The sequence below is a fragment of the Trichosurus vulpecula genome, chromosome 5, assembly GCF_011100635.1.
Source record: "Trichosurus vulpecula isolate mTriVul1 chromosome 5, mTriVul1.pri, whole genome shotgun sequence".
In the NCBI taxonomy this organism is placed as follows: Eukaryota; Metazoa; Chordata; class Mammalia; order Diprotodontia; family Phalangeridae; genus Trichosurus; species Trichosurus vulpecula.
Genome location: NC_050577.1, coordinates 158,928,907 through 158,954,895, shown reverse-complemented (window position 1 = coordinate 158,954,895; position 25,989 = coordinate 158,928,907). Strand labels below are relative to the sequence as shown.

General features: G+C 36.1%; 1 protein-coding gene across 1 annotated transcript in view; it reads left to right on the top strand.

Annotated features, from left to right (window-relative positions):
* The window catches only part of PCLO (piccolo presynaptic cytomatrix protein), a 328,283-nt gene that overhangs the window by 5,818 nt on the left and 296,476 nt on the right, over positions 1-25,989 (top strand). The window contains exon 3 of the mRNA XM_036760651.1: positions 203-2,217. Within this exon, the coding sequence (XP_036616546.1) occupies positions 203-2,217 (2,015 nt within the window). The remainder of the gene's footprint in view (positions 1-202; positions 2,218-25,989) is intronic.

Below are 25,989 nucleotides of genomic sequence, written 5' to 3'. Positions count from 1 at the left end.
TTTCCTCGTTTTACTTATTTCTGCCCAAACTGCCTGCATGTGCCTGCATGTTCAACATTGCTTTCTCTTCGCATATAAGTAGGCTAAACTGTGGATTTGCATGCAGTTCTCTCCATTATATTCATCAAGATGAGAGGGCTTTCAGACACACAAAGCACCATTCTTTCTTGGAGCTGGACTATAACTCTGCCCTGTATTTCAGGTGAGGTAATGGATTATTCAAGCAAGACCACAGGCCCTTATCCTGAGACTCGACAAGTTATTTCAGGCACTGGGATTAGTGCACCACAGTATTCTACAGCAAGAATGACCCCTCCACCAGGATCCCCGTATGGCATGGGTACTGTTTTGAGATCCTCCAATGGTGTAGTCTATTCTTCAGTAGCAACTCCAATCCCCTCTACATTTGCTATCACTACTCAGCCTGGCTCTATTTTCAGCACCACTGTGAGGGATTTGTCTGGCATTCACACAACTGATGCGATAACATCTTTGTCTGCTTTGCAGCAGACCCAGCCATTACCTAGATCATATGGTTTCCTAACAACAGGAGCATCTGATAAGGACAGTTCTGTGGCTGCTATAGAAATTGAAACAAGTTTGCAAACTCTGACTGCAGAAAGTCTCGCTGCTGAGACCATTGATGTCATTCCCACTTTGACCACAGCATCTGAGGTATTTCCTGAAGTGCTAGGAGATGACAATGCTCTTATTGTTGGGACTGAAGAGGAGAAACAGCAGCAACTTGATTTGGAGCGGGAGCTCCTGGAGCTTGAGAAAATTAAGCAGCAGCGCTTTGCAGAGGAGTTAGAGTGGGAACGACAGGAAATACAAAGATTCCGAGAGCAGGAGAAGTTTATGGTTCAAAAGAAACTGGAGGAGCTGCAGTCTATGAAGCAGCACCTCCTCTTACAGCAGGAAGAAGAGAGGCAAGCTCAGTTTATGATGAGGCAAGAAACACTAGCACAGCAACAGCTACAACTCGAGCAAATCCAGCAACTTCAGCAGCAGCTTCACCAGCAGCTAGAAGAGCAGAAGATCCGCCAGATCTACCAATATAACTATGATCCTTCTGGAACAGCCTCACCACAAACTACCGCTGAACAAGCAATCATGGAAGGTCAGTATCCAGCAGTGGAGAGCAACCAGTTTTGGCCAGCTGAAGATGTCACCACCACAGCTTCAGCTGTAGTGGCCATTGAAATCCCGCAAAGCCAAGGCTGGTACACGGTTCAATCTGATGGTGTTACTCAATATATTGCTCCACCTGGCATACTGAGTACTGTTTCTGAGATGCCTCTAAATGATGTTGTTGTGAAGGATGAAAAGCAACTTAAAAAGAGGACCCCTGGAGCCAAGCTGCGTTGCCAGTATGATGAGCTTGAGGAAACTGTGGGTGAGGATCCCCGGTGTTTTAAAAAGATAGTAGACAGTGGAGTACAGACTGATGATGAAGATGGAGCAGACAGGAGTTATACCAGTAGGAGAAGGAGAAGTAAAAAGAGTGTGGATACGAGTGTCCAGACTGATGATGAAGATCAAGATGAGTGGGATATGCCCAGTAGATCACGGAGAAAATCACGTCCTGGGAAATATAGTGATAGCACCCCTGAAGTTGACAAGACCAAACCCCTTTCCAAGGTATCTAGCATAGCAGTCCAAACAGTGGCAGAAATATCAGTGCAGACTGAACCAGTTGGGACAATAAGAACACCTTCCATACGTGCTCGAGTGGATGCAAAAGTTGAAATAATCAAACACATTTCAGCTCCTGAAAAGACATACAAAGGTGGAAGTTTAGGTTGTCAAACAGAGACAGACCCAGATGCACAGAGTCCTCAGTATTTGAGTGCCACATCTTCACCCAAAGACAAGAAACGTCCAACACCTTTAGAAATTGGTTATTCTTCTCATCTTCGGGCAGATTCCACACTACAGCTAGTACCATCCCCACCAAAATCTCCAAAAGTCCTTTATTCACCCATTTCTCCAATTTCACCAGGCAAAGCCTTAGAATCAGCCTTTGTACCTTATGAAAAACCTATCACAGATGATATCAGCCCTCAGAAAATATTGCACCCAGACATGGCAAAGATTCCACCAGCAAGCCCAAAGTCTGCAAAAATGATGCAGAGGTCAATGTCTGACCCGAAGCCTTTGAGTCCAACAGCGGAAGAGAGTTCCAGAGTACATTTTCAGTACACAGAGGGCTACCTGGTAAGAGTTACTCTGTTTTTCTTAATTAACAGGTAATTTCAGTAGTTATTTAATATCAAATTAATATGTGAATATGTGTGTGTGTATGTAAGAGAGACTATGTGAGTACACTAAAGCTATAGCTCATATAAGATTGTTTCAATGTAATTTTGGGAAAATATAGCAGTGAATAATGTCATCTCATTAAATACTATGAGTAGAGTAGCGTATGTGATATTGTAAGCTATGTCAGAAACTAGTTTGCTATTTTAAGAGTTAATGATGTAATAGATACTGCTTTGTGAATTTTATGTGCCTTTAACATGTGTTTCTCTCTCTAGTGCCTATTATATAGTGTGTATTAACAGTTTTTCTGTATTTAAATATAATTGCCATAAAATTGTACCAAAAAAAGTCAGGAGAAATATTTCCACAAAACAAACTTAACAAATTTCCATGATGCTGGTCACTAGATAGTCCATCACCATTTATTAAGCACCTTTTATATGCCAGGCTTTGGGCTAAACAGTAGGGATACAAAGAAAAACAAACAAAAGACAGTCCCTCCCCCTTAAGGAACTCTCAATCTCACGGGGGAGGCAATAATAAAGATGCCACATACAGAATAAGTAGAAAACAATTACCAGAGAAAAGGCATAAGAATTAAGAGGGAGTGGGAAAGGCTTTCTGTAGAGGGTAATGTTTTAGTTGGGACTTGAAGAAATCTGGGAATGCCAGGAGGCAGAGATATAAAGTGAGGAAAACTTTAGGTGTGGGAAACAGCCAATGAAGATGCTCTGAGTCAAGAGATGGAATCTCTTGTTTGTGGAACAGCAAGGAGATCAGTGTCACTGAATCAAAGAATATATGGCAGGGGTAAGGTATGAGAAAACTGGAAGGGTGGAGGTATAGAAGGGGGCCTAGTTTATAAAGGACTTCAAATGCCAAACAAAGGATATTGTATTTGAACCTGGAGGTGATAGGGAGCCACTGGAGTTTGTTGAGTGGGGTAGTGTGACATGGTCAGACCCACGATTTGGGAAATTCACTTTGATGACTGAGTGGAGGATGGTTTGGAATGGGGAGAGAGACTTGTGGCAGGAAGACCATCCAGCACTCTAAGGTGATAGGGGCCTGCACCAGGGTGGTGGCAGCATCAGAAGAGAGTAGAGGTCATATCTGAGCTGCATTGCAAAGGTGAAATCAATGGCAAAATCGAAAGGCAACAGTTTCTAAATAGAGAGTGAAAGACAGTGAAGAGTTGAGAATAACACGTAGGTAAGTAGATTTTCTAAAGAGACTAGCACTTGTCATACATTACAATCTCAAGCTGCCTTTCAGGGGAGAAGAAAAGCTTTAAAAAAGAAACCAGGCAACTAAACAAATTATCCAATCCTTTCTTCATTGGTTACTTTAGGTCTTACATTCTGGGACCAAGTCTAGAAAAGGGAAGAAGTGGCAAGTATATCAACATTAGTCCCAGATCCTTAAGCCACCTTATCTTTTATTTCTTCAATGCTCAGGTTATCATTGTTTTGAATGACGAAAATTAAATGCTACACTTATGGGAAATGGTGTGAAAAGAATTTGGATACCTCAGTGATGGAGGAACTTGTGCAAAGAAATAATTCTGATTTTAAAACAAAAGTCACAAATGGGCATGTGATTTTTTGAAGGGTAAACTTTGCCTGAATTTTAGGATCTATGAATTGTTCACCTAAATTATGGCTTATTTTTTCCTAGAACATTAGAGCTCACCAGTTAGATTTGACTGAGAAAATAACCTTTTTCAAATATTAAGTGCCACATGTAAAATTTATATGTAAGTCAGCATAAAAAATTAATGTTTAGAAGTAATTTCATGTGTCCCATCTTAAGAAAATTCAACATATAAACATCTCAACTTACAAAAACAGATAAGGCTATATTTATATCATAAATCACTATTATATTCCTTAATAGAACATTTTTCATCTAAATTAGTTTAAAATGTTATTGCTTTGCCAAAATCTAATTTAGGTGTGCCTTTTTAAAGGAACATATAAATTGTATAACATACATTACAGTTTTGGTAAATTGTGGGATGTTTATTTGGAATAGTCTATATATTACAAATTAAAATTTTTATTATCACCAAAATATTTCTACAAAGGCCAAACTTCAAAAAGATTTGACCTTTTAAATATAAAAAGGGAAAAAATCTTTATTTTTTAATATTCCTCTACATACTTTCTGACCTTATTTCCTCATTAAAACTAACTTAACAGGCCACCAATGCTGTCAGTGCTTTTTCATAATCTTGCCAGAAAATTCTTCACGTAACTCTAGATTAGCTGAGGGTCTCTGCGGCACTTTCAGGGTGTCCACAAATCCAAAACTATTTTCATGATAAAACTAAGACACTTTAATTTCTAATAGAAATCATAGTCACAAGCTCTTTCAGAGGTTCTCAATAATTTTTAGGAGTGGGAAGGTGTCCTGACATTTAAAATGTTTGAAAACTGCTGATTTAAATGAGTCCCTCAGCCTGAAAAAGCCTGGGTGAATTGAACTTCAGAATATAAAAGAATATTTTTTCCCTTTTGTCTAAACCAAAAAGTATTTTAATAAGGGAGGATAAGTCTCTAGTATCAAAGGTGCTGTTCTTCAAATGTATATGAGAATTGTTCATGTATTAAAGTTTGAGAATAGTTATAATAATCTATGGAGTTGTTTAAATATAGACCTATATATGTATTGTGTATATTTGTATCTACGAACGTATGTATCTTTAATTAGCAACCTATGCATATAGATTTTTAAATTTTTTAAAAATACTTTGTTTTAATTACTCAGATTAAACAATATAACATACTTCCTAAACATAATTAAATCAAGACATTGCAGATGCTAATGGATAAGTAGTTATGCTGAGAAAAAATACTAAAAACAAAAGTGATTTTTAAGGTGATGAGACAACACTGAGGAGTCTGGTAAAGAATGGTTCAATGAGACTCTATCACTTGCAGGAAAATTCTTGGTTGTCAGTTTACTCTTGGTTTTTGATCCTAAGATCATCCCTCTGTCAGTTTTTTCCCCAGTCTTTGATGAGGTTTCTAGCTTGGATATCTCCCCTCTGTCCAGGCACTGAAAATGATAACTCACCAATCTCATTGCAAAGATAAGGTCTCTGCAGGCTTTGAGCATCTAAGTGAGTGGTGACCTTTCCTAGACCCCATTATTTAAATTGTTCAAGTTTATTATCTAGGCATGCATAGTGCACAGCTCTCTACTGCACACACTTTTCTAGAAATACAAATCTAAAGCTTGATTATAATAAGAATATTGATATTAAGGTAATAAAATAGAAATTCCAAAAATCTGCAACCAGCAGATATGTATAGCTACTCATCAAACAATAAGATTTTTACCTAATAATTTCTTTAATGAAGCTAACATGCCTTTAATTGGAAGTAAAATAGAGTTATGGAATCATTTCATAATATACTTTAGCTGATCTTTCAGTATAACTGTCTCAGTAAAAATTCTTTACTTTTCCTATCATTACATTTATATTTTTGGTCACTTCAGGAGGGTCACTTGTGAGCAAATGACTGAAGTAGGAGGGGTGAAGAAATTGAAGCCTAGAAGAGTTGATGACCACTTAGGATTTTCAATTGATAGAATTTCTTTAAATTCACCCTAATGTAGTTTAAATTGTTCTCACATATCATGTAGAAATTTTATTCAGAGAGAGAGAGAGAGAGAGAGAGGTAAATGTTCCATATACTAACAAGTGATCATTTTAGGAAAGGATGGAAAGTATAGATTCAAAGAAGTCATCAAAGAAATTCACCACAAATTGCTGGAACATTCATAAAATGTGCCCCTTTTATGCTGTGCACAGTGGGTAAAATAAATACACCTGATAGACTTACATTTTTAAAAGACAATTACAGTTGTTTGTAAATGCCTGTTTGATACTGCTAAAGAGAAAGGGTAGAATATGGTAGCCCTACCAGGAAATTGTGATTCTGATACTGACACACATGCAAGAGTTTAGCTCTTTTACAAAGAACTGGTTAGAACTACAAGAGTTCCTTAAAGCTGATGATAGTAGAATGAATTGTATTTGTATATAGCTTCTTTTTTATTAATTTTTTTTTATTTTTAGTTTACAACACATGGTTCTACATAATTTTGAGTTCCAGATTTTCTCTCCTCCCTCCCCTCTCCCTCCCCAAGATGGCATGGAATCTCATATAACTACCACGTATAACTTCGCATTGAATTAATATATACACTAGTCAAGTTGTGGAGAAGAATTACGTCCAATGGAATGAATCATGAGAAAGGAGAAACAGAACCAAAAAAACAAAAAACAAAAACAAAAACAACCCAAAAACAAAAACAAAAGAGAAGAAAAAAAAGGGGGGGGGGAAAAGGCAAGCATGAGGTGTGCCTCAATCTGCATTCATACTTCATAGTTCTTTATCTGGATGTAGATAGCATTCTCCATCGTGAGTCCTTTGGAGTTGTCTTTGTACCTTGTCTTGCTGAGAAGAGTGAAGTCTGTCAGGGTTGGTCCTCACAGAATCCATATATCTGTGGTTGTGTACAATGTTCTTCTGGCTGTGCTCCGCTCACTCAGCATTATGTCGTGTAGGATTTTCCAGGTTGTTATGAAGTCCGTATCATCCCCATTTCTTTTGGTACAATAGTATGCCATTACCTTCATATACCACAGCCTGTTCAGCCATTCCCCAATTGGTGGGCATCTCTTTGATTTCCAATTCTTGGCTACCACAAAAAGAACCACTATAAATATTTTTGTACATGTGGGTCCTTTTCCCACTTGTGTGATTTCTTTGGGATACAACCCTAGAAGTGGCATTGCTGTGTCAAAGGGTATGAACATTTTTATGGCCCTTTGGGCATAGTTCCAAATTACTCTCCAAAATGGCTGGATCATCTCACAACTCCACCAGCAATGTAACAAGGTTCCAATTTTCCCACATCCTCTCCAGCATTTATCATTTTCCTGTTTTGTTATTTTAGCCAATCTGACAGGAGAGATGTGGTATCTAAGAGTTGTTTTGATTTGCATTTCTCTAATCAGTAGTGATGTAGAGCATTTTTTCATATGCCTATAGATAGCTTTAATTTCTTCCTCTGAAAACTGCCTGTTCATATCCTTTGACCATTTCTCAATTGGGGAATGGCTTGTATTCCTATATATTTGGCTCAGTTCCCTGTATATTTTAGAAACGAGGCCTTTATCAGAGATACTAGTTGTAAATTTTTTCCCATTTTTCTGCTTCCCTCTTAATTTTTGTTGCATTGGCTTTTTTTTGTACAAAAACATTTCAATTTAACATAATCAAAATTATCCTTTTTGCATTTTGTAATGCTCTCTATCTCTTGTTGGGTCATGAATTCTTTTCTTTTCCATAAATCTGATAAGTAAACTATTCCTTGCTCTCCCAAATTGCTTATAGTATCAGCCTTTATTCCTAAATCATGAACCCATTTTGACTTTATTTTGGTATATGGTGTAAGATATTGGTCTATGCCCAGTTTCTGCCCTACCATTTTCCAATTTTCCCAGCAGTTTTTGTGAAATAGTGAATTATTAGCCCAGAAGCTGGCCTCTTTGGGTTTATCAAAGATTAGATTGCTATAGTTGTTGACTTCTCCATCTTGTATTCCTATCCTATTCCACTGATCCACACCTCTGTTTCTTAGCCAATACCAGGTAGTTTTGATGACTGCTGCTCTGTAGTACAGTTTAATATCTGGTATGGCTAGGCCACCTTCTCTAGCATTTCTTTTCATTAATACCCTAGATATTCTAGACCTCTTGTTTTTCCAGATGAATTTTGTTATAATTTTGTCCAACTCAGTAAAATAATTTGTTGGTAGTTCGATTGGTATGGCACTGAATAGATAGATTAATTTAGGTAAAATTGTCATTTTTGTTATATTAGCTTGGCCTAACCATGAGCAACTGATATTTTTCCATGTATTTAGATCTGACTTTATTCGCATGAAAAGTGTTTCATAGTTATGTTCATATAGGCCCTGGGTTTGTCTTGGCAAATAGACTCCCAAATATTTTATAGTGTCTACAGTAACTTTGAATGGAATTTCTCTTTCTATCTCTTGCTGTTGGGCTTTGTCAGTAATATATAAGAATGCTGAGGATTTATGTGGGTTTATTTTATATTCTGCAACTTTGCTAAAGTTGTTTATTATTTCAAGTAGTTTTTTACTTGATTCTCTAAGATTCTCTAAATAAATCATCATATCATCTGCAAAAAGTGATAATTTAGTTTCTTCTTTTCCTATTCTAATTCCTTCAATTTCTTTTTCTTCTCTTATTGCTACAGCTAACGTTTCTAGTACCAAATTGAATAGTAGGGGTGATAATGGACATCCTTGTTTCACCCCTGATCTTATTGGGAGTGCATCCAGCTTATCCCCATTACAAATAATGCTTGTTTATGGTTTTAGGTAGATGCTATTTATAATTTTAAGGAAGGTTCCATTTATTCCTATGCTTTCTAGTGTTTTTAATAGGAATGGGTGTTGTATTTTAACAAAGGCTTTTTCTGCGTCTATTGAGATGATCATATGGTTTCTGCTAGTTTTGTTGTTGATGTGGTCAATTATGCTAATAGTTTTCCGAATATTGAAACAGCCTTGCATTCCTGGGATAAATCCTACCTGGTCATAGTGTACTATTCTCATGATAAGTTGCTGCAATCTTTTTGCTAATATTTTATTTAAAATTTTTGCATCAATATTCATTAGAGAAATTGGTCTATAATTTTCTTTCTCTGTTTGACTCTACCTGGTTTGGGTATTGGTACCATATTTGTGTCATAAAAAGAATTTGGTAGGACTCCTTCTTCACCTATTTTCCCAAATAGTTTACAAAGTATTGGAATTAGTTGTTCTTTAAATGTTTGATAGAATTCACATGTAAAACCATCTGGCCCTGGAGATTTTTTCCTAGGGAGTTCATTGATGTTTTGCTCACTTTCTTTTTCTGAGTTGGGGTTATTTAGAAATTTTACATCCTTTTCTGTTAACCTGGGCCATTTATGTTTTTGTAGATATTCATCAATATCTCTAAGGTTGTCAAATTTATGGGCATACAATTGGGCAAAATAATTCTTAATTATTGTTTTGATTTCCTCTTCATTAGAGGTGAACTCACCCTTATCATTTTTGATACTGGTAATTTGATTTTCTTCTTTTTTTAAATCAAATTGACCAAAGGTTTATCAATTTTATTGGTTTTTTCATAAAACCAGTTCTTTGTTATATTTATTAATTCAATAGTTTTCTTGGTTTCAGTTTTATTAATCTCTCTTTTGATTTTCAGTTTTTCTAATTTGATATTTAATTGGGGATTTTCAATTTGCTCTTTTTCTAGCTTTTTCAGCTGTATGCCCAGATCATTGATCTCCTTTTTCCCTATTTTATTCATGTATGTAAGCATTTAGGGATATAAAACTTCCCCTAAGAACTGCTTTTCCTGCATCCCATAAGTTTTGGTATGTGGTTTCATTATTGTCATTCTCTTGAATGAAGTTATTAATTGTTTCTCTGATTTGTTCTTTGGCCCACTCATTCTTTAGAATTAAATTATTTAGTTTCCAATTAATTTTTAGCTTATTTTTCCATGGTTCTTTGTTACAAATAGTTTTTATTGCATCATGATCTGAAAAGTATGCTTTGACTACTTCTGCCTTTCTGCACTAGATTGTGAGGTTTTTATGCCCTAGTACATGGTCAGTTTTTGAGTATGTGCTATGTACCGCTGAGAAGAAAGTATATTCCTTTTTATTCCCATTTGGTTTTCTCCAGAGGTCTATTATATGTGCCTTTTCTAAAATTCTGTTTACCTCCTTAACTTCTTTCTTATTAATTTTGAGGTTAGATTTATCATGTTCAGCAAGGGGGAGGTTGAGGTCTCCCAATATTATAATTTTGCTGTCTATTTCTTCCTCTAACTCCCTTAACCTCTCCTCTAAGAATTTGTATGCCATACCACTTGGTGTATACATATTAAACAATGATATTGCTTCATTGTTTATGGTGCCTTTTAGCAGGATGTAATGTCCTTCCTTATCTCTTTTAATTAAATCTATCTTTACTTTTGCTTTGTCTGAGATTAGGATTGCTACACCTGCTTTTTTTACTTTAGCTGAGGAGCAATATATTTTACTCCAGCCTTTTACCTTTACCCTGTGTGTATCCCCCTGTTTCAAATGTGTTTCTTGTAAACAGCATATTGTAGGATTATAGTTTTTAATCCATTCTGCTATCTGCTTCCATTTTATGGGAGAGTTCATCCCATTCACGTTCACAGTTATGATTTCTATCTGTGTCTTTTTCTCCATCCTATTTCCCCCGTTTATGCTTTTATTTCTCCTTTTCCCCTTCCCCTCCTTAACAAAGTTTTGCTTTTGACCACCACCTTCCTCAGTTTACCCTCCCTCTTTATTCTCCTCCCTTATCTTATTGTTTCCCACTTGCTACTTCTCCCCTCCCTTCTGACTACCCCCCTCCCTTTTTTCCCCACTTCACCTCCTACTTCCTGTAGGACAAGTTAGGTTTCTATACTTATCAGGGTATGTTATTCCATTCTTGAACCAGATCAGATGACAATGAAGCTCAAATACTGCTCTTCTCCCTCCCTTCTTTCCATCTACTATAATGTTTTTGTGCCTCTTCATTTGGTATAATTTACCCTTTTCTACTACCTCCTTACCTCTTCTCTCATAGCCTTCCCTTTACATCTCTTACTTGTGTTTTTTATCCTTATATCAATTACTTTATACAGGCATTCACAAACTATGTGTATCCCTTTCAATCGTCATAATAGCTGTACCATTCTCAAGACTGACATATATATGTCTATATATAAAACATACATAAGATGATATGATCCTATACAAAGATGCATATAATTTGCCCTTACTGATTAATAAGGTTTGTTGGGGTTTTTCCCCCTGTTTACCTTTTTATGTCTCTCTTGAGTTTTGTATTTGGAGATCAAATTTTCCGTTGAGTTCTGGCCTTTCATTAGGAAGGTCTGGAATTCCATTATTTCATTGAACATCCATCTCCTTGCCTGAAAAATTATGCTTAGTTTTGCTGGGTAGTTGATCCTTGGTTGCAGTCCCAGCTCCTTTGCCCTATAGAATATTATGTTCCAATTGTGGAAGCTGAGAGATCCTGCGTGATCCTGACTGTAGTTCCACAATATTTGAATTGTTTCTTTTCGGTTGCTTGCAGTATTTTCTCCTTGACTTTGTAGTTCTGAAATTTGGCTATGATATTTCTTGGTGTTTTCAGTTTGGGATCTCTTTCAGGGGGTGATTGGTGAATTCTTTCAATGATTATTTTGTCCTCTGGTTCTAGGATCTCTGGGCAGTTGTCTTTGATAATTTCTTCAAAGATACTGTCAAGGCTCTTTTATTCATCATGGGTTTCCGGTAGACCAATAACTCTTAAATTGTCTCTCCTGGATCTATTTTCTATGTCAGTTGTTTTCCCAATCAGATATTTCACATTTTTTTCTATTTTTTCATTCTTTACATTTTGTTTTACTACTTCTTGGTGCCTCATAGATTCATTAGCTTCCACTTGCTCAACCCTAATTTTTAATGGGTTAGTGTTTTCATTTTGCTTTTGAGTCTCCTTTTCCAATTGGTTGATTTTGCCTCTCAGGGTGTCATTTTCTCTCTCTAGATTCTGAATCTCCATAGCCATTTTGCCAATCTTTTTTCCCATAATTTCTCTTAGCTCCCTAATTTGGTTTTTAAAATCCTCCTTTAGCTCTTCCAGCAGTGCTTTTTGGGCTGGAGACCAGTTCACATTACCTTTTGAGGTATCAGATGTATCTACAGTGTCATTGCTGTTCCCTTCCGTATTGGTATTTTTATCCTGCCTGTCTCCATAAAAAGAATCAATGGTCCTCGGTTTGTTTGTGTTCTTCATCATGTTGGTTTGCCTTTTCCTCGCTTTACAACAAATTTCTGCCTTTGAGGCTCAGGGCTCTCTGTCCCAGCTTTCTTAATCTTGGGGATTGTGAGTCTAGAATATTAGCCTTCAGTTTCCTGAGGTGTGGGGGAGGGGTCTGGCTCCCTGACATCTCACTCAACTATGGGTGCTCTCCAGCACTGTTGTTCTTCAGCAATGGTCTCAGCTGTTTGTTGTTTGAGCTGATGTCTGGCACTTCCCCTGGGGGAGCAAGATTACATCTGGGGTCCTGGTGTTGACCCCTGCCAGCTCTGCCCCTCTGGGACTAATGAACGTCTACTATTTGATCACTGAAGCCCCACTTCTTTCTCCTCTGTTCCAGCATTCTTTTTTTTTTCCCCCAAGGAATTCTCTGGGTGGGGAGGGGAGGGATTATAGCCATTTACCTGGCCATTATGTCTCCCAGAAGCTCAAGAACCATGTTTCATGACTTTGGGCTGCAGGCCTCAGGAGTTGGTATCTCATGGTCAGTGGCATTGCGCTGCCTCTCATTGCTTCCACAGACTGCCGTCCTGTGTTGGGAGGCCTGGGGATCTCCGCTGGTTTCGCGTGCCAAGCATTCTCCCAGCCTGTCTCCCACGTGGGTTTCCCGGCTGGCTGCTTCCACTTTGGTCTGGAGCAGCTCTGCAAACTGAGCACTCTCCAAGCCTACAGATTCGTGCCTTCAGCCTTTCAGACTCTCCTGGCTCGGAAATTTGCCCCACTCAGACTGCTCGCGGTTTCTAACTCTCTCAAATCTGCTCAGTTTCGCTTCTTTATAGGAATCTGACTGACCTTGTGAGAGAGCTCCAGTAAGATGCTGTTTTCATGCAACCATCTTGGATCCACCCCCCAAATTCTGACTCTTCTACATACTTCCTTTGCCTGTATATAGCTTCTTAATGGCTGAATTCTGTGGTCAGTTGAATTGATGAATCATGTTACAGCAAACAAATATTAGATTCTTAAGGGTTTCAGAAACACCAGGTCAATAAAAGTATTTCTCTCCCATTCTGTTTTTGTTTGTTTAGACATAGACCTTGTACAGCAGAAAACATTCTTAGAAATCATTGGTTTTACAAGTGAAGACATTAAGACCAAGATATAAGAGGCTTATAATTAATAATAATTCAAATTTACTCGAAATACTAAATCTTTTGCTTTATGAAGTACAAGTATTCAGGCTGCCATTTTCTTAAAATATAGAGTTCTAAGGTATTTCAATCTATCTTCTGAATTCTGTTTCTGAAAAATACCAAGCTACTATTAACTCCATTCAAGACAGAATGTGCTGTTACTTCATTTTCTATGGCCTTAAGAAAACTAGTACTGTGGTCTTTGGAATAAGGATCTAATCACATGTATTTTGGTGGAGGAGGTGGATATGTTGTTTATGTGTATTTATATAAAATATATTCCACTGCCAGATTTAGTAAGTTGGCCAGGACCACTAAGAATATGAAATCCCAACATTTCTACAGTCAGTCAATAGCCAACAAACATTTATTAAGCACTTATTGTGTGCCAGAAGAAAAGAAGATTTAGTGAAGTATTTGGCCATGATGCACACTTCCCTTTGTATGGTACAACCATCAAATCATCAGTAAGAATGATACTGATATGGCCGTCTTAAGCCTAAGTATGGTTCCTGTACTTCCAAATATTTCTGATTACCAGGTTGCCACAATACCTAAAATTCATCATTAGAAATTTATTATTTTAGGCCTTGAAGTCATTTCTTTGTATAGAATCTCATTTTAAGATCCCACTGAGAGAGGCAAAACTATTAAATTCTACACTTAAAGGGAAATGAGTTGATAATCAACTGTGAGAGAAAGACAGGAAATTTATGGCTGAAGTGAGAAATGAGGTGGTATCAAAGACCTGCAAGCTTCTGAATTGTTCCCTTGGCTCTGGGTTTTATAATCCCAGATAGTTCTACTCTTCAATTCACTTTTGCTCAACTTCCAAGAATGGCCAGAAGAAACCAATTGTTTTGCCTTATCACTTATGAATAAGTTTTGTCTCTATTCCAGCCTCCACTGGCTGAGTAGATTGGGAATAAACTAGCTCAACAACTTTGGACTTGCATTTTCCACTTTAACACACACCAAAGCACTTAAGAATATGCACCTGATGTACCAGGCTCTTGATGTTAGTTTTTCCTGATATTCAGTGTCCTGTTTGGGGGAAAAGATTAATTTATTGTCTCAGGCGAACTAGGGACAATGATCCATCTCCATTAAAATCCTCATATGAGCACAACTTAACATTTTCTAAACTCATTTTTTCCTAAAATAATTGTGTTAATGCCTATACCATTCAGTTCTATTCAACAAACATTTATTAAGTGATTACTAGATTCAAAGTACTGTGGTGGATATAAGGGAAATAATGTTTTTTCAACATTAGGTCTTCCTTGCCATTTTTACTTTGAGTGGTAGTGAAATCCCAGTTATTCGAATTCTTCAGACAGAGGTCCAATGAGTACTTGTCCGGAGAGATGTGAAAAGAATTCATACTTTGGTTAGAGTGTGATACTTGAGAAACCAGTTATTGCTAAGAAGACCCCTGCCCCACGGCCTCTGATAAAACCCTCAGTTTGCATAAGAAAGAATGGACCAAGACCTTGCCATTTGGCATTCAGCAAATGTCCCTGGTGCCCCATGACTGCTCCAAAGAATGTCAATAGATAAGACTCAGAGCCTGAACTAATTAACCAGAAGAAAAACATGACCCTAACAGTCTCTTTGTTCTCTGAGTAAGCTCAGAGATGTCTCTATCTTATGTCAACAAACCCTGATGGAGCATTCCTTGCTCTGTCCATGGCCATTAAGGGTGAAAACATTGACCCCAGACATTATCTTGAATTATGTGACTTTTGCTTATCTTAATATTTTATGGGCATATACCACATTATGGAATGTTAATGGCAAATTAAACACAGAGATCCTAGGTTGTAATTTCAATTGTCACTTTGTCAACTATCTGATTTGTTGTATTTACAATCTATTCCATTAAGGAAAATCCTCTTCTTGTATCATGGTTAAACATACATGGGGGTCATAAAAGTGAGGTAACACAGGCTTGCCGGGTCTGCTAAAATAATGCATATAAGTTTCAAGAGATAATTAACCAGTGCACCTTGGTTTTTTTGTATAAATATGTCCCCTTCAGCCCTATTCGTGGCCATTCTGATTTGGACTGCTGGTGCCCCAGATGGTCGCCAGCTAATAAATTCTCCAATTAAAACTTATACTCTGTGACGTGTCTTGCTCGCTGTCGGTACAACAAGAGGTTAAACTTAAGAACCTCTAATGTCTATTCCAATGTTAGGATTCTATGAAAAACAAGGAACTTTTACTGTTATATAACATACTAATAATGAAATATTGAACAGAAGGCACAGCCCTGAGTTTTTTGTCTCTCACAGAGCCACATAGCCATACTCAGTACATTTTAAAAGTGTATTTTATTTTTAATTTATGAAATTAAACAAGCATTTCCATAACATAGTACAATAAAAAACATGATTGCACATGAAACTGCAAATCTACTATAATTAACTTGCTATTCCTTTTAAATATAAAACAAAGTTATCATGTAAATTTCTTTTTCTTTTTTTCTTCCCTCCCTTCTCCCACCCTAGAGATAGCCATCATTAGACACAAATAGGCGTGTGTGTGTGTGTGTGTGTGTGTGTGTAAAATTATTCTATACATACTTCTATTTATCAGTTCTTTCTCTGGATGCAAATAGCGACTTTTCTTCATATATCCTTTATAGTTAATTTGGGTATTTATAATAGTCAAAATAACTTATTTGCTTGAAGATGTTCTGAAAACAATATTGCTATTACTATATACAATGTTGTCTTGGTTCTGCTCATTTTGTTCTTCATTATTTTGTGCAAGTCTATCCATGTCTTTTCTAAGGTCATTGAGCTCATCATTTCTTACAGCACAGTAGTATTCCATAACAATCATATACCACTTGTTCAGCCATTCCCAAGTTGATGGGCATCCCTGCAATTTCCAGTTCTTTGCCACCACAAAGAGAACTGCTATAAACATTTTAGAACATGGGTTCTTTTTCTTTTCTGCTAATCATCTTTGGAAATAGACCTAGTACTGGTAGTGCTGGATCAAAGGATATGGGCAGTTTAAAAACTCTTTGGGCATAATTCCAAATTGCTCTCCAAAATGGTTGGATCAGTTCACAATTCCACCAATAATGAATTAGTGTCCCAATTTTTTTCCATACCCCCTCCAACATTTGTCGCTTTCCCCTTTAATTATTTTAACCAATCTGGTAGATATAAAATGATATCTCAAGATTGTTTTAATTTGCATTTCTCTAATCAGTAATGATTTAGGGCTTTTTTCATGTGACTATAAATTGTTCCAATACTCAACATCTGATACAATGTGTTAATTGTAAAAGTGCAGTTAAGAATGGCACTTGTGTGATTAGAGAGTTTACAACACCTGTAAATCACAGATGAAAAAAAAAACACTCTCTCCTGGCACTGACCCCAATGAATGTAGCTCAGTGACACTTCAGAATGTAACAATCCAATTCAGAGAATCATGAACATGGAAGGTATTTCGGGGCCCAAGCTGTTTAGCTTCTCCTCTTATCTAATGCAGCAGTCCCCTCTATAAGAGTCTTGATAGTCATCCAGTTTAGATGACCCACCAAATTAAGTTTAAATGAACGTTGCAATCAATTAAGTATTTATTAAGTGACTATTATTTGTCATTCACTGTGTTAAGCTATGAGGATAACAGAGACAAAAGTGAAGCCTTATCTGTCCTCCTGTGTAGATTTCTTTCTCCCAATAATATTTATCCTTATGAGATACCATTAAAAATTTTTTTTGGTTGATTTGAAAAAAAAAGTGAAGCCTTATACACAAGAAGCTTATAATCTAATGGGGGAGTGGGAGAGACATTCTTACATATAATATGTTTGTGTATATATATATATATATATATATATATATATATATATATATATATATATATATATGTATACATATATATGTATGTATTTGATATATATATATGATATATACATATATGTAGATGAATTATACATAAAACACATGGTAAATATATATGAGACAGTTCAGGAGTAGGGAGGCCATCAGTACTTGCTTGATCTGGCTTTCCTGATTCTGCATGCTTTGATTTCAACCTAATTTTCAACATCACATCCCGCTACTTCCCCAAACACACACTGAATTCTGGTTAAAATCTACTTTTCACTATTATATCATTCATCCCAATGCCTTTATTCCTCTGAGCTTTTATTCTTAATGTTTCTAGCACATAAAATGCCCTTATCTCCGTCTCTGCCTATCAAAACCCTTCCTGTTTTTCCATGTTCAACTAAAATGTTAACTTCTTTAAACACCTTAGCCATTTATGATCTTTCATCCCTTTAATACCATTAGTATTACCTCTCTTGAGAATTAGCATATTCTTATTTTTATTAATTAGTATAAATATCTTATTTAAATTGTTATACTGGAATATAAGCTTCTTAAAGTCAGGACTGTGTATTCTTCCTATTCCTACCTACCATAGTACTGTATAAAATGCCTTGGACAATGTAAAGATTTGAAAAATATCTTTTCTGTGACTTACTTTACTTTTGATTAAGTGAATAAGTGCCATCCAATTCTTTTTTGGACAGTTCTAATCACTAGTAACTTCATCCATATATTGAACCCTACTTGGCTGACTTGTAATTCCATCTATTGATTATATTTTAATCTCTAAAGTACTGTTCAAGAATTTTCATATGGAAAACACTTGAGAAAACTAGTTATGTTTGGTCTAGAAAAATAAAAGACATGAGCAGAATATAATAGTATTTTCCACATATTTAAGGGGCTTCCATGTGAATGAGGTATTAGAATTATGATGTACTTGAAATTGATAAGATTATCTTCCACAATATTGTCTCATGAGGCCTTTTTTCTATATGAGTAAGGCCACCATAAATTCCTTAGGATGACAACACATATTAATTTACTGTTGCTACAATTTGTGTTATTAGCATACAATATGGATCACTAATGTCATAGGCCTATTACCCACCCACCCATCCCCATAATTTCTCTTCTCTTGTGTCACTCATCTTCTTCCATTAGACAATGCTGGGACTTAGGGACTTAGAATTGATGGACTACCTGGTGAGCTACTGGTGCGAAGACCTAATGGCAATGTGAAATTTTACAAGTACATATCATTAAAATACTTCAGCTGTGCTCCCAGTTAGTGTATACAGTCACCTTTACAGCTGGGGGAAGGATATTTGCTACTGCTCACAATATTATTCCACAGCTTGTCAATCATCTATTAAATTCTTGAATAGGAAGGAGCCAACCACCATGCCTTGGGGAACTTAAGTTATTTCTTTCTGCTCATTATTATGGATTATTATGATATTCAGTCATCACTCTTTTTATTATGATTTTTAAACATTTTTATTATGAACTTAATATTCATCAACCAACATGAACATTTCAAATTATAAAGATTACCTGCCCACTAAAAATGTGCCATATGAAAATGTTGCCTTATGTTAAATGTAGTTGAGTAATTTTTAAAGTGTATATTAAATTTAACGTGACAGCAACAAAATTTCTGTTTGCTTATTATAATCACTCTTAAATGCACATTCCAATTTAAGTGTCTTCACTATTAGAGTTTTTCTGTCCAGTACCATATTGTATTAAAGTCCTTTTTCACTGAAGTCCTTATTATTGATGAATTCATGGAAGGTTCATGAAGTAGTTTTGCAAAATTTCAAGTATGTGGTATAAAAAAAAATAAAATTAGAAACCCTAGTGATAGATTTTTTGCCTATTTATCCATGCACTTGGCATTCTCCCTAACAAAGATATGGCTTGTAAAATATATCATATGCCTGAACCAAAAGCAAAGAGAGCACTTCAAGCCTCCTCAGGCTATTTAATTTCTGTCATATTTTTTTCTTCCATAAAAGATGATGGTTCTTTGCCACTCCATCATCTACTAGGCTAAAACTAATGTTTTGTGGCATTGGATTGTGTGTATGCAGATGCTTTCTTGAATATCAAGCATTTATTGAATTCTTAGTGCTAATAAATACAATGAAAATAAACCACTTTCCTACTACTGATGCTTCACCTTATGGTTTGTTGGCTGGCCCTGAAACACTAAAAGCTTACTGGTAGGTGGGGTGAAGCCAAGATGGCAGCTGGAAAGCAGGGACTTGCATGAGCTCTCCCCCCCAGGTCCCTTCAAACACCTATAAAAAATAGCTCTGAACAAATTCTAGAACTGCAGAATCCACAAAATAGGAGACCGAAGCAGAGCTCCAGCCCAGGACAACCTGGATGGTTGCTGGGTAAGGTCTATCACACAGAAATGGGAGCAGAGTCGAGCACAGCCCAGCATGAGATGTGATGTGATGAGACCTCAGTATTAGGGTAGCTGAAGGGAATATACATATAAAGACAGAGAGAGAGAGAGAGAGAGAGAGAGAGAGAGAGACAGAGAGACAGAGAGACAGAGAGACAGAGAGAGACAGAGGACACAGGGTGAGTTGATGATATCTAAAAAAATAAAATCAAATTAAGGGATGAGAGAGGAATATATTGAGAAAGGGAGGAAGGGAGAGATAGAATGGGGTAAATTATCTTGCATAAAAGTGGCAAGAAAAACCAGTTCTGTAGGAAGGGAAGAGGGACCAGGTGAGGGGGAATGAGTGAATCTTGCTCTCATTGAATTTGACCTGAGGAGGGAATAACATACACACTCAATTGGGTATCTTACTCACAGGGAAGGAGGAGGAAGAAGATAAAAATGGGGGATGATAGAAGGGAGGGCAGATGGGGGAGGAGGTAATCAAAAGAAAAGACTTTCAAAAAGTGACAGGATCAAGGGAGAAAATTCAATAAAGGGGGGATAGGATAGGAAGGAACAAAATATAGTTAGTCTTTCACAACATGAGTATTGTGGAAGGGTTTTACATAATGATACACATGTGGCCTATGTTGAATTGCTTGCCTTCTTAGGGAGGGTGGTGGAGAGGGAAGAGGGAAGAGAATTTGGAACTCAAAGTTTTAAAAACAGATGTTCAAAAAATTTTTTTTGATGTAACTAGGAAATAAGATACACAGGCAATGGGGCGTAGAAATGTGTCTTGCCCTACAAGAAAGGAAGGGAAAAGGAAATGGGAGGGGAATGGGGTGACAGAAGGGAGGGGTGACTGGGGAATGAGGCAACCAGAATGTATGCCATGCCATGTTGGAATGGGGTAGAGGAGAAATGGGGAGAAAATTCATATTTCAAACTCTTGTGAAAATCAGTGCTGAAACCAAAATATATTGAATAAATTAAATAGCTTTTTAAAAAAGAGCTTACTGGTAGAAAGCAATGTAAAGTTAAGAATGGACTTGGTTTGCCTGGGGGAGGGGGAACAATTCTTGCTACTGTTATAGAAGTCAGGAAGTTTCATCTATACCTCTAGAGCTGTGCTTTAATAATTTGTACTAAACCAGAACTTCATGAGATTTTTTATGAGCAAGGGATTGCATCCTTAATATTACTATTAATTGTGTTATAACTAGTTTTGGGGTGATTTTTCTCTATTTATTTCTTTAGCTCATTGTATGTGACCACAGGTTTAGAATAGCTTTATTGACTTATCTAAGGTAGTACATTTCAGTCATGTCCCCTGGATATATACTAGTGCCCCATGCCACCTGCCATCATTCAATTTATATTTTACCCTTCCACTAAAATATTTGATATTTGAATACCTCAATGATCCATTTCTTCAGCATGATATAAATACATTTAAATAACCCTTAAAGATTCCTAAACTGTTTTCCTCAAAACAACCCTATCAGGAAAGCCATTTGAGTATTTTTATCCTTATTTACAGATCAGCAAAATATCCAAATTGGTCTATGCTCTTCATGAGTGTGAGGTATATGAATGCATCTATAGCAATATGTAGATGCAATTCACAGATAACATGACTAGATATAATCTGAGACCTAACCCACTTTCACAGAAAGTAGGATCATGCTAGCATCCCATTCCCCTCTCCTCAGCAATCTAGTAGTGGGATAGGGGCATGGGGAAGTCAGCAGAAATCAGGATCGAGGGCCTTTGAGAAGTCTCCAAGTCAGAGGTACCAGGCTAGAATTATGTCTGTGTTCCCCCCTTCAACTATCTGTGTCCTGGAGATACAATTCTAGAGATGAATGAAAAAATGAATACCACTCCCCTGATTGTTTTCAAGGTGGGAGAGTAGCCCTTAGTCAGGTTATCTTCTTTCCACCAAGTAGTGATTACACACAAGACTATGACGAGTAGCTCTTTATTAAAGAAAGCAGCCAACAGAAATAAGGGAAGTTATACCTATTAGAATATACCCAAAGAATAGATGAATAAATGCACTTTTTGCCTGGAAGAAAGACCAGATCTTAGTTCAAACACAGAAAAACAAGGAGCAATATCATCAAGGGAAGTTCTCTCTTTGGGACTGCAAATGCTAGAAGTCAAGGGACATTATGAGGGCCAGTTTCCACATATGTTTACAGCTCCCAGGGCTCCGGTTAGCCATTGAAAAGTTCCCTGTTGACAGTCTTATAATCCTTTCTTGAAGTGTGTCTAACAAATTATCTTAAACCTCATGCAGTGCTGTGGCTCGGTGTCCTCTTAGCCAACAAGGAGGCATGTTTCCTTATATGTAGCTTGGATCACATTAACGTCCTTTAGGAAACTTCCCACTTCACCTGGGCAGGAATGGGTATTAGATTAGTACTTGAGAAAGACTTTTCTTATTGCTGAACATGGAATTGACATGTCTTCAATACTAGGTATTGAATAATTAAAAGCCTGATAATTTATTTTTTTATATAATTTACTCTAATGATGTGTTTTAGGATGCCTATTATAAGTTGATGCAAATAACTGATGCAGAGTTGTGACTGCCATAGCGTAAGTATGAGGTCAACTATTAGGAGCAATTTGTATAGTGTTTAGAAAAAACACATAATATCTTGCTCTATAATTCCTAAAAAAATTAATGCAAATCTTGGCAATAGATCTACATAGATCATTGACCAGGTGTGCCTCAGTGTGCCAGCATCAACCAGGAGCATGCCCTATCCTGAGCGTTACTTTCAGGAAAAGACTAGTCATAATGTTCACTTCAGGGCCTCCTAACATGTACACAGCTATGATAGTAATCAAGCCTTCATATACTTATGGGAAATTAAGTGCTTTTTATCAAGAAATACTGAGTAACCAGATTTATTTTATATTCCTTTATAGTCTTTTCAGAATTAAATACATGCAACATGGCATTGCATCTAGCCAGTGAATTGATTTGAACAATACCCAGATTCTCTATGGGTGATCAAGATAACATGATGATCACCAGCTACAGTAGCCATTGATCATCATGTCTCTCTTCTGTCTCATTCTACTAACAGGATTCCCCAAATCTGGAAGAACCTATGAATCATTCATTTTTCCTTTGTGCTGTAGGCTCTCTTCACTCTGCAGGAGAAAGTTAGAGTTTTCTATCTCCTCCCTTCTTCCTCCCCCTCTTCCCTGTCCCTTGTCACTAATTTAAATTTGTTCTAGTTCTTCAAAATATTTTTCTTGCATTCTTGAATTATATTTTTCATCCTGTCTCTCTAATGTATGTTGAGCAGAGATGGGTGTATCTCAGGCCTCATTATCTTTTGCTTTAGCCAGCAGATCAAAATGCAATTATGAGACAAAGAATCAAGCAAGAAGACAAATAAAGCACATGCCCTTTAGGATAGAGACCAAAGATAAAAGCAACATATTCCTTTAAAATTTTCATTATCTTTTTTTTAAAAAAGCACATTTTAATTTATGAATTACTTATTGGCATAAAATGACTTTTGTATCAGAACTGTCTAAATAGCTTACACTTGGCTATATTAATTATACTTTCTCCTTTTATAGAAATGATTTTACAATTAATTGTTTTTACATTAAACGTACTTTATTCAAAGCATTAACATCAGTTTGCTGCTTTTACCAGTGAATTGGCCATTACAAAATAAAGACATTCTGCCTCATCTTTGATAGCTGAATTTTTTTGCTTTTTTTCTAGTAAAAATCATCACCAAAATACATTTATGCTGAATTTAATGCCTGCCAGGCCTCCATTGCAAACCAGCTGTTATTCATGAGATATTATTAGAAATATATTTTTTGCTTCACTGATTAATGTTTTGGTGACTAGTGTTAAGATTTTTGGAACTCTACATTGTTTACTTCTGATAAATTCCTTGTCCTAAATTGAGACTTTGTATATCTGTCACTTCTTACAGGAATTTCTTTTAAAAGGTTCAAAATATAATTGTACAGTGTAAAAGTGACTTTGATAGAAAATATTCATTAGGAAACCTTAAAATTTGGTGGAATTAAGGAAATTGCTACATTATTTATTTTCTCTTCAATGTAAACAGCCTTAAATAAATATCTTCAGTATAAATAAGCTGCTGAATGTAGTATTTCTTAATGGCATTTCTTAACTTCCTTTCTCACTGGCCAGTTACTTCTTTTCTAAATCATAATGAATGATTAATATTTGCTTCCAAAAACTAAATCATACAACATCAAATGGAAATGGCAAGTTTTCATTTATGATTTAATTATATAGCTCACAACATACTTGCATTGAAACTGTTAGTAATGAGAATGATCATACACTTCCCTGTCAGATCTTAATGTGTGAGTCAGGGAGTGGCAAACTATAATTAGCTTTACTGTATGAAGAAAAATAAATTGACAAAGTTCTCTCTTACATTCCATCAGTGGTGTTGATAGGAATTGACCTAGGTGCTTAATTACCTGATTTAAAAATTCTTATAGAATTATTATAGAAATTATTGGAATGGTTCTATCAGTCTGTACATATTGTCTCTTAAAAGGATGTGCTATCAGAAGAGCAATTGGATTTTTGTCCTTACTGTTGTGTATGAAGACATTACAAGTGACTAATAAGCATAGTTTTATAAATTGATCTCAATAATTTTATTTTAGTACTTAATTCTCATATATCTTTATGATCAATATTTCAAGAATTAATTTCAAAAGAAACTATATGTGATGCCTGAAACAAGAATAAGGCCATGTATGTTATCCTTTCCAGTCATCTATGGGGGAAAAGTATAGTAAGACAAAATTAACATTTACTGAGTAGAAGAAGCTGACTTATGCTCCTAAAATTCAGCAAGACTTATATCTTAAAGTAGCTCTGGATAATGAGTGATATCAGTTTAATTAAGAGGAGCAATGATCTAGGAAGACATTGTTTATGACTTATGCAAGGTAAAAGCTTAAAAAGGAAAAATAAAATAATGACTTGGGACTTATCTTCAATTCTTAGTGTGTCCATTTCTGTAGAAAATTATTTGCTTCCCCATTTGCATATCTCTCTGGAACCATTGTTCAGATTCACACTTGACTAACATTATATCAGCAAAAGTACCACTGGACCCTGGAGCACTACTCTCAGGAAGGAGGACTTGGTGATCTTGTGGTGTTTAAAATTAAACTTAAATGATACTAAGGCTGAGTTCTTATATTGTGGGCTGCTAGGTGATACAGTACATAGAGAGCTGGGCCTATAGTCAGGAAGACTCATTTCCCTGAGTTCAAATCTGATCTGAGCAACTAGCTATGTGACCCTGGGCAAATTGTTTAACCCTGCTTGCCTTAGTCTCCTCATCTGTAAAATGAGCTAGAGAAGGAAATAGCAAAGCATTCCAATGTCTCTACCAAGAAAACCCCAGTGGGTTCACAGTCACTGAAAATGACTGAACAACAAAAATCTAAGTTTTAGTGATTGTTTATTTTTTCAAAAATAGTTTTAGCAGTTATAACCAAGGTGATATAAATTTAGAATTTAAGCAATTTATGTCACTTTAGTGTAAATTTAGTATTGTAAGTAACTGGAAATAAGCAAGGATATACATACACATATACATATGTGTACATATATTTGAATAATTTCTCATATTATCACTTTAATTAATAGTTTTCATGAAATGGGAATAATCCCAGTCTTGCAGAGTGATTGTGAGTATTAAATAAGATAATGTAGGCCAAGTGCTTTGTAAAATACAAATGTGAGATGTTATTTTTGAACACACACATAAAGAGACTTTTACTTAACATTTATCAGTATCAAAAACTTTTATTAAATGCCCATGTGGTTTCTTATTTTCTTGAAGCTCTCCCAGTGTGACTCCCCACCCTCAAAGATGTTTTAATTCAAGTATATGCAATGTAGCCTAAAATGTCATTCACCTGGTTTAGAGTCTGAATTGTCATGGCCTTCTGTAGCAATACAAAATTTTCATTTACTTAACATGTTTGTGAGATGGATAGGACATTTCTCCTATTTTGTTGTTGAAGAAGCTGAGAAATAAAGAGATTAAATGACTTGGTTAAGAACCAAGAACCCAACTCTCTTCACAGTTGTTCCTTCCATACTCTCTTGTACTTCCATTGCTGTTAATCTGGTCCCACAATTTAGCAAAATGTATTTTTATATTCTGATGCACCTTGAATAATGTGAAGAATTCAATTAAATGGTACAGACAGTTATTAGGTGCATCATTCTACTAGATAAGCAACATTTAGTTAGGACACAGTCCCTGACCTTGGAAAGAGGCCAGTGAAAAACAACATAAATGCTATTGGAATTATAAAGTGAGTTCTA